General features: G+C 38.3%; 1 protein-coding gene across 13 annotated transcripts in view; it reads left to right on the top strand.

Annotated features, from left to right (window-relative positions):
- The window catches only part of LOC113681772 (uncharacterized), a 13,187-nt gene continuing 3,265 nt past the window's right edge, over positions 1 to 9,922 (top strand). For 3 of the 13 annotated variants that reach the window (XR_016181234.1, XM_089187946.1, XM_089187941.1), the window contains exons 1-6: positions 1 to 81; positions 265 to 406; positions 7,314 to 7,462; positions 7,826 to 7,936; positions 8,154 to 8,351; positions 8,845 to 8,936. Coding sequence is in view for 9 of the 13 variants with exons in the window: in XM_089187946.1 (XP_089044072.1) it covers positions 7,364 to 7,462; positions 7,826 to 7,936; positions 8,154 to 8,351; positions 8,845 to 8,936 (500 nt within the window). In the remaining 4 variants the exon portion in view is untranslated. Of the gene's footprint in view, positions 82 to 200; positions 407 to 4,283; positions 4,424 to 7,289; positions 7,463 to 7,825; positions 7,937 to 8,153; positions 8,352 to 8,844; positions 8,937 to 9,922 lie in introns of those variants that run through there. The other 10 variants (XR_016181235.1, XM_027198889.2, XM_089187942.1 and 7 more) reach the window with 6 other exon arrangements.

The raw sequence follows: 9,922 nt of genomic DNA, 5'->3' as shown, positions 1-9,922 counted from the left end.
TCTAAAGTTCGGTCGAATACAAAATAATTTATTCCACGCAGATACTAAAAAGGAAAGCAAATATCAGCTCAGGAGAGAAAGGTTAGATTCGTTTTTCGGTTTTGTGACGTTTAAGAACACAGAAAGCCATTTTCTTTGATATTTTTTTTGTAACAGCTTAGTTTTTACTGTGAACACAAACGCGCATACGCAGCGGGCAAGTTTGGACATGCCTTTTACTGTGATCTTGTCAAAAGTGCTTGTTGCATTGATCTTTAATTTCAGGAAGAGAATTCATCATCACACAGAAACACAGGCTGGAATTTGATCATGAAATTTTTGAGAGCTATTTTATCGCTTAAGCACCTTGGAAATAGTCGAGGAACAGTCAAACCTTCTCTTCCTCGCACCACTGGTGTCGTTTCAAGTAAATGTATAGTAGCTCACGGAACTTTACTTTCTGCGTGGGTTTAAAAGTCTTATTTGTCGTTAACGATAACAATGTGCTCGACTGTCTGAGTTATCAAGGGTACATATGAATGTTGTGCCGCGTAGCACTGGGAACACAAATGGTGAAACAGAGAATTAACTCTGAAGTGTAAATTAAAGTGCTATTTAAACCCATGAATAACCCATTGGGCGTTAGCCCTAATAAAGGGAAACAGGGAACCACACGAGGCAAAGAAAAAATCTTTTGACCTCGGTGGGAATCGAACCCACGACCTCCGGATTAGATCTACCGTTACTCTGCCGACTGAGCTACGAGGTCGCACAGAGAAAGTCGGGGACGATTTAGGATGGTGAATCGCGGCGAAGAGAAAGTAAGGGTACATATGAATGTTGTGCCGCGTAGCACTGGGAACACAAATGGTGAAACAGAGAATTAACTCTGAAGTGTAAATTAAAGTGCTATTTAAACCCATGAATAACCCATTGGGCGTTAGCCCTAATAAAGGGAAACAGGGAACCACACGAGGCAAAGAAAAAATCTTTTGACCTCGGTGGCTACGCGGCACAACATTCATATGTACCCTTACTTTCTCTTCGCCGCGATTCACCATCCTAAATCGTCCCCGACTTTCTCTGTGCGACCTCGTAGCTCAGTCGGCAGAGTAACGGTAGATCTAATCCGGAGGTCGTGGGTTCGATTCCCACCGAGGTCAAAAGATTTTTTCTTTGCCTCGTGTGGTTCCCTGTTTCCCTTTATTAGGGCTAACGCCCAATGGGTTATTCATGGGTTTAAATAGCACTTTAATTTACACTTCAGAGTTAATTCTCTGTTTCACCATTTGTCTGAGTTATCTATTTATCATTGGTTAAGTGAGTCGCATCTAGTCGCGAGCGATGAATTTCACGCGCTAAAATGTAATGAAATGCTCTAATAAATCGATTTCGTCATGGAGACGCTCAGTAGTTTAAGCGTTGCTAGAGGAAATAAAGTTAGATGTGTTGAGTTTCCACACCTTGTCTTCTATAAAATCGTTCTGCCAATAATTTTCTAGCTTTTGAAAACGATGGACGGAAATTTTGTGACTATCTGAAAACGATAATGATGACTTATTCAAAACAGCATTCGATTACTGACAGACCTATACATTTCCATGCAATAATTTTCTGGGTACAGCATTTACTCAGGCATAGTAGATAGCAAAGTAAAATGCATTAAAACATCGACATTCCCTGAAAAATTGAGAACAATTTTCGTGAAACTTACCTATGGCGTAATAAACTAATGAACAGAAAGTAAGTCATAGAAGGTATGGCCTACCTTGACACAACTTAGTAATCCTTTCCACATCATTTTAAAGTAAAATTACAAGTCGTTGCGCAGATAGAAGTTAAAATACTGTGCTGCACCACATTCGAAAAAAAGAAAATAAAAGAGATTTGTTTTTTACACAAATATATCTTGCATAACAATTCAACTTAATATGCTTCGTCTCTAGTAGTTTATGCATTGCATAAGAGGAAATAAAGTTAGATTTGGTGAGTTTCCACACCACGCCTTCTACAAAATCGTTATGCCAATAATTTTCTCGGTTTTAGCAACAATTGACGGAAATTATGTGACTATCTAAAAACGTAAGCGACGATTTATTCAAAAAACATTCGGTCGCTGACAGTTCTAAAAAATCGTTATGCCAATAATTTTCTCGGTTTTAGCAACAATTGACGGAAATTATGTGACTATCTAAAAACGTAAGCGACGATTTATTCAAAAAACATTCGGTCGCTGACAGTTCTAAACATTCCAATGAAACAATTTGTTGGGCACAGCATTTACTCAGGCATAGCAGGTAGCAAAGTAAAATGCATTCAAACATCGACATTCCCTAAAAAATTGAGAACAATTTGCGTGAGATTTACCTATGACGTAGTAAACTAAAGAACAGAAAGTAAGTCATAGAAGGTATGGTCTACCTTGACACAACTTAGTAATCCTTTCCACCTTATTAATTAAGAGGAATTTAGAACAAAATCATCATAAACTACGATCATAAGACTTCACGAAGATAAAACTTACAATACTGCGCTGCTCTACATTTCGAAAAAATAAACATAACATAGTTTTGCTTTTAAAACAAGTAAATATTGCGTTACTATTCAACTCAATATGCTTCGTCTCCGGTTTGCAACAACCATATCGAAAGATTTCATTCCCCATAGAAAAATAATTAAGAGAAAATTAAATCCGGATTGATTCCCTTTCACATGACGAGTAGTCACAAGAGCAAGCCACACTTAAAAGTGTCGTAGTCCACGTTTTGAAGTACGTTTATTTACACCCCCAGTGTCCTGAGGAAAACAGAAATTTGTCGATTACAGACCCCGGAAAGTCGATTTAAGGCGCTTCTATTGGCGATTACGACATGACGTACAGATACATAGCATAAACTAGTGATGAAATTAAAACTGTCCAGAGGCCACAAAAATAGCTGCATTGTTTCGGTCTCAAATATTTTCCTTTGGAGACTGTGAAAAAGATTTTAAGGGTCATTTTGATCATTATGGCCGGGTCAAATGTGTCTGGGCCGGTTCTGCCACGACGATTTTTTTGTCGCTACCGTGTTACCTTGTCTTCAGCCGTTCTAGAAATCGACCAGTGTGATTTTCGATTTTCATGGTGTAACAATGTCCATCAAAATCTTCTATGAGACCGCATACCCGCGCATGGCATGTGGTAGCTCTATTTCCCTCGGCGTCATCTAATACTGAAACTGAAATTACCAACTCGATAAATCTGTTCAAAGCCGTCATGTCGATTTTTGTTTTCAATATCACGTTAAACGCCGTTCACTTATCAGCGAACAAGTATTGGAATTAATCCACAATACCACAATTAAGACAAACGTTACTCTTGAATAAAGTGAAAATCGTTCACACATAAAAATTTTTTCTCTCGTAGACCCATCAAACCCTGCGTATTTAGTTCACACATAAATCGCTCGCTAGAACACTCATTAACTAACACGAAAAGCACGACGAAGATGACCACAAAGTACATGCAGAAAAAGGAGAGACAATTCAAAAGTGACGAATTTGTCGATTCAAGCAAACCACATTCGTGTTTATACAGATGTACTAAACCCATGCCATAAAATTTATCATCATTCCGGGCTGTCAAAATAATTAAATCTAGTCTAACGTAAGAAAAATGTACAGCTTTGCACAAAAAAGAATATTAGAATAGTTTACATTAGTCCTCTGTTAATCACAGTCAGGAGCGGGGCTCCTGGCACAGTTTAAAAACATTTAACCAATCAACTGCTCGAGGAAGATATATGTATATATATATATACACAAAGTGTAAAATTTTGACTTTCGTAAAACAGTGCTCAATACACAGGAGTAGAGCGATGTATGCATTGTGGGAGGAAAAACTGAAACTAAACTGTTAAATTTCGCGCTACATAAATTAGATTATATTGTATACAAGTGATGGTAAAGATTATTCTCACTAAATCCCCTGATGAGTGGGCAACCACGAAGCAGGTCTGTTCGGATGAACTCGTAGTTTATTTGCCTTTTTCCTCCCACAATATGTATACATATCGATTGGTAATACTTCCAAAGACCCCAAAAAGCGTAGCACATTCAAATCAATGTTTCATTGGCCTTGATTAGGAAGGGATCAACAACTAGTACTTGCATGATTTACTAATATGTTTAACATTTAAAGTACAGCATTTCCAGCTATCCATTCTCGAATTTTACAAAACATTTCCCGCACACTGTGCAACCATGAGTATGTCATTAAGTCGCGCAGGATCAGTCGGGACAGAGCCCGATACTGAGAAAATATCAGACCTCACGTGAACGGTGTTAAGGCGACCTGATAGGTTGCTCTATTTCACAAGCTTCTAGTCGTTAACTGTCTGGCAAGCTAATGTTCGGTCGAATGAAAAATAATTGATTCCACGCAAGTACTGAAAAGGAAAGCAAGGTTAGATTCATTTTTGGTTTTGTGACGTTTAAGAGCACACAAAGTCATTTCATTTGATTTTTTTTGTAACAGCTGAGTATTTACCGCGAACACAAACGAGCATACGTAGCGGCCAAGTTTGGGCATGCCTTTTACTGCGATCTCGTCAAAAGTACTTGTTGAATTGATCATTAATTTCATGAAGAGAATTCATCATCACACGGAAACAGAGGCTGAAGTTTGATTATGAAATTAATCCGAGCCTTTTAATCGCTTAACCACCCTGAAAATAATCGAGGAACAGTAAAACTATCTCTTCTTCGCATCACTGGTGTGACAATCGTTTCAAGTAACGTTTTAGCTCACGGAACTTTATTGTCTAGGGTTTGAACGTCTCATAAGTCGTTAGGGATAAAAATGTGCTCGACTGTCTCAGTTATTAGTTGACTGAGCCGGATCTAGTCTCAAGCGATGAATCTCAGATACTCAAATGAAATGAAATGCTTAAAAAATCAATTTCCTCATGTAGGCGCTAAGTAGTTTATGCATTGCATAGGAGGAAATATAGTTAGATGTGGTGAGTTTCCACACCTTGCCTTCTGCAAAATCGTTCTGCCAATAGAGTTCTAGCTGTTAGCAACGATTGACGGAGATTTCGTGACTATCTAAAAACGTATGCGACGACTAGCAAAGTAAAAAGCATTTGATTGACCTACGACGTAGCTAACTAATTAATGAACAGAAAGTTAGTCATAGAAGGTGTCATACGTTGTATCAAGGTAGGCCAGTGGCCTACCTTGATACAACGTAAACCGTTCCACGTCATTGATTAAGCAGAATTCAAAACAAAATCCTTCATCGTAAACTAAAATCACAAGTCTTCATGAAGAAAAAGTTCAAATACTCTGCTGCAATACATTTAAAAAAATAATAATTAAATAGTTTTCCTTTTTAAATTAATAAATCTTGCGTTACGGTTCAACTTAAAATGCTTCGTCTCCAGTTTGCAATAACCATATCGGAAGATTTCATTCGCCACAGAATAGAAATTAAGAGGAAATTTAATTCGGATTGATTCCCTTTCACATGACGAGTAGTCACCAAAGTTAAAAGTGTCGCAGTACACGTTTCGAAGTACGTCCATTTACACCTCCAGTCTCGATTATTTTGGTTTGGAGACTGTGAAGGATAATATTATGATCATTCTCATTATTATGGACGGGTCAAACGTGTCTCGGCCGGTTCTGCCACGATGAGTTTTGCTACTCTTCCATTGTCATCAGCCGTTCCAGATCTAGGTCATGTAATTTTCGATTTTCATGTTGTAATAATGTCCATCAAAAGCCCCTTTGAAGTCCACTGACTGTAGGGCTAGTTGGCCTACCGCATACACGCGCATAGCATGTGGTAGGCTCTATTTCCCTCGGCGTCATTTAATACTGAAACTGAAATTACCAACTTGAAAAATTTGTTTAAAGCCGTCAGGTCGAGTTTTGTTTTCATTATCACATTAAACGCCGTTCACTTGTTAGCGAACAAGCACTGAGGGTAATCAAAAATACCACAAATAAGACAAACGCTATACTTGAATAAGGTAAAAATCGTTCAAAATCAATTTGGAATTCGTATGATCACAGACAACAACGCTGACTAATCTTATATTCAAATATAACTTGTGACAAAATCAACAAACTCAGCAAAGCAGTGACGCAGGTTCATTTACGAGATAAATGAAATATTTTAACTCTGGGAATACTAAATATAACACGAAAAAGGTATTTATCACAAGATAAATTAAAGGTTGGCTTACTTGCTTACTTCCTTGATAGTTCTTGAAGTTTTGCATTTCATATTCTCAGCTTGACCCAAATTAAATGTAGGCCACCAAAATCTGCATGCTCCCAATAAGACCTAACGTCCGAGAAGACTACATTCATTACCGATCTTTCAGGACTACTTGTGAAAGCCCTAACAATTCTTGTATAATGTATCAAAGCTCGCCAAATAGTGTAGAGGATCTTAATCCTTAGGATCAATACATATGGCGTTAAATACTTTTGCCAATGGAACTGGAGCTCAGTCTCCCTAACGGTAACTCTTCACACAAATGTTAAAAGATTATTTAACTTTAACACTCTTGACTTAAAAATGGTGGACCTGGAATCCTTTTCATGATTCTCAAACATTAATAAAAGCTAAGCTCGACATGTAATACCTCGCATTATCCGGCGATGAACATCATTTTCTAGGAACGAAATGAAATGTTTAAAAATCGTGCGGGTTATAAGTCTTAAACGGCGTTGCGTGACACTAATCCCTACTTGAAATAAATTATCTATGTAGAAGCTTACGCATCGACTTGGTTGGTGAGTTGCTTCTTATCACCTTTGCTGAATTACTAAACACAAACTTAATTTCAGGCCTTTAGCCAAGGAAGAGGACGAATTTCTGAGGAGAAAAACTGACCTATGAGTATGGCCCGTAGTGCAAGATTGCGCGAAAAATTACGTAATAAATAATAATTCCATTTAAACAAATTGAAATTTGTATTGGCTTCTTCAATACAACTTTTGAAAATGAAAATTTCGTAAGAAGATTTAAAACGAGTAAATTAAAAGTCCATCACCCAAAAATAAAGGCCAGAGGTCATGAAAATAGGAACGCTACTAGTGCGCGACAAACGAACTGAAAATTTATCATCCCTTTATTTTTGGATTTCTTTCATTTTTCTGTTTCATTCAAACACATTACACTCGTGTCTCGCATTATTACCGGAATGTAGCACTAATTCTTGTCTTACCCAGGCGTATCGTTCACTCCAAAGCTAATTTTGTGGCTCTTAAGAGCTACATTCTACTTCTTTTTTTCGGAAATATGTACTGTTAAGAATATTTACTTTTTATTTTGAAAGGTTTGAAACCTCGCGGTTAAACTCGACGGGAACTTGCAGCTACACATGCCATGTTCAGGATACGCGGTCGCACGTACTTAAGGGCTTTTACCATAGCAGCTTGGCTTAAGAGCGAAAAAGGAAGGAAAACGTCGATGAAGCAGACGAAGGTTGGATTTGTTCCCTTCGTGTTATTAGTGATTAAGCACCTTGTAGGAAGATGCACAGATAATTTATACTAGTTAATAATATACAAGCAAAAAATGACTCTATTTTCCTGTCTAGTTCAAACTTTTAAAATCTCCCTTGAAAAATTAACCGTCTGTACTCTTTCTCCGTTAGATATCAGTCGACAGCAGTAAACATCAAATGAAAGCTATCACGCTCGTAATCTTCCCCGTCTTTCGTATGAACTGTTGCATTAAACATCTCGAAACATTTGTTTCTCCATCTACTTTAAAATACACTGAATTTATTAGAGTGAGAAAGATGGAAATTCGTCTCACAAATTTCTCTTTGTCTCGAATTGTTAGCGGTCGACGTGGGTCGAGTATTACCGGGATGTGGCATTCTGCGTCTCCATGAGGTCAAAAGACCCGAGCCTACAGGTGGGATGCGTTACTGTGCACCCAAAATCACTCAGGGTGAGTAATATTGTAGGCTATCACTTGTTATATCTGTAAGGAAATACACACTTAGAAACATTACCATGCTCAAAGAGCATTATAGAAAAAAGAAACCTGTGTTGTAAAACAACTGTGGTTGTGATTTTTCCGACGTTATCCTGGTACTATTTTGGACAGAAAAATGCGGCGGGTAAACCATTCCTTTCACAGACTAACTTCCTATAACCCTTGGCAGATCTTGAGCGCTGGGTACAATGGATTTCCTCCCGGAACTCCAAACAAGGACGAAAACTGGAGAAAAGGTATAAAAGATGATCTTGTCGTCCACGCGGAGGCCAACACTGTGCTCCTGGCAGGCCAAGCTGATCTTGAAGGTTCAATTGCCTTCGTTACAATGTATCCCTGTCGGGAGTGTGCGAAAATGTTAATAGCGGTGAGTGATGTCGAGAACATTCGTATAACTTGATATAGTGAAACCTGTGTGAGACGGGGCCCATAAGCGAGAGAATTTGCATCTTAAAACCTGTATCATATGGATGGCTTAGTGAGAACTTTGAGTGTTGTCTTCATTTCATGCATTAAAATTAATTTCAAACTTTTTCAGATCTTTTTAAAATGGCCATTAGGAAGGTTCCTAATCGTTCACTCTGAGTTAAGAACTAGCCACTATTACACAATTCTGAAAATGTTCTTATGCTTGTGCGCGCCAGCGGGAGTCCGTGAGTTACCGATTTTAAAAGAGGTTACTGTACAGCCCCCTCTTCCATTGTGAGATGTATGTTTACTACCTGTGTGTCTTAGAGTGCAAATTTGTGTCCTTATATCCTAGGGATTAAGTGTTTGTTTTATTACGCAGACGGTTCAGTTGGTTTCCCTCAATATGGAAGTGATAATTAATTGATGACTATCTCTTGTTCCATCTGTAGAAGGGTGTCCGTAAGGTTTATTATCTTTCATTAAAAAAAAAATACCAAGCGGATTCAACTGCCATCTTTAAAGAAGCCGACGTCGAGGTCGTGTAAGTAATAACTCTGGTTAGACTGAAATCAACTCTGATAACAACTTGCATATATTTGTGGTGAGAACATTCTCAAATAAACATCATAATGGTGAGTGAACAAAAAGAAACAAACAAATGCACCATTGCATCCTATGATCTGGGTTTCAACTTCAAAACTCAGTTCCCCAGTTCGAAGGAATATGCCAGGTGAAAGAATAAAAACATGGATAAGTAACTGCATAACTGGGAATTTAGCAGGTGGAAATTACACCAGGTGGCTCTTCTCGTCAACTGTTCCAGATCGATTTGGAATTTGGATTGTTGGTTTATGTTAAGGAAGGGGAGCCAAAGGACCCGGAGAAAAACTCTTCAGCAAACAAACAAACTCAACCGCATCTACAATGATTGTGCGAAAAGTTATAAGCTTAAACAAAAATTTTAGTGTTTTATGTGTTCATTTTTGTATACCGTTTTCCTCGAGTAAGCACCCGCACTCTAATAAGCGCCCTACCCCAGATACGCCCTCACCCCTAAGCAACTAAGCCATAATGTCAAACAAGTTCCCCCCCCTTCTGCCCTCTCGAATGAGTGCTCCCCCTCCTTCTTCACTTTCTTGAATTGAAGGAATACAATAAAAATCTGTTTCTATTGCCACTTTATCCACAATTTCTAGAGATTTTTCAACTAGAGCAGAATCAGTACGGAAGAATATAAATTTTTTCGTTTTCGTTATTTTTATCTCTGTGTTCTCGCGGAGTTTTTCTTTTGAATTGTTGTGCTATCGCTTTGCTAACCCTATAAGTGTCCCCCTCGATTAAGCGCCCTCCTCCCACCCGGGCACCTACTCGGGCGCCTACTCGAGGAAATACAGTTTGTATCTATTGTCAATATCTATCTTATTCAGTTTTGCTGCAATGAATTTTTTAGATTTATGTATGAGCGATATAGGAGTGTTGAGACTCTACTGCCTCCCCTCTTCGCAAATTTTCAAGCAATGCTCGGGT

Source organism: Pocillopora damicornis, chromosome 11 (assembly GCF_964200805.1).
Source record: "Pocillopora damicornis chromosome 11, jaPocDami1.2, whole genome shotgun sequence".
Classification (NCBI taxonomy): Eukaryota; Metazoa; Cnidaria; class Anthozoa; order Scleractinia; family Pocilloporidae; genus Pocillopora; species Pocillopora damicornis.
The sequence above is the reverse complement of the archived record's forward strand: the minus strand, read 5'-3'. Positions and strand labels throughout refer to the sequence as shown.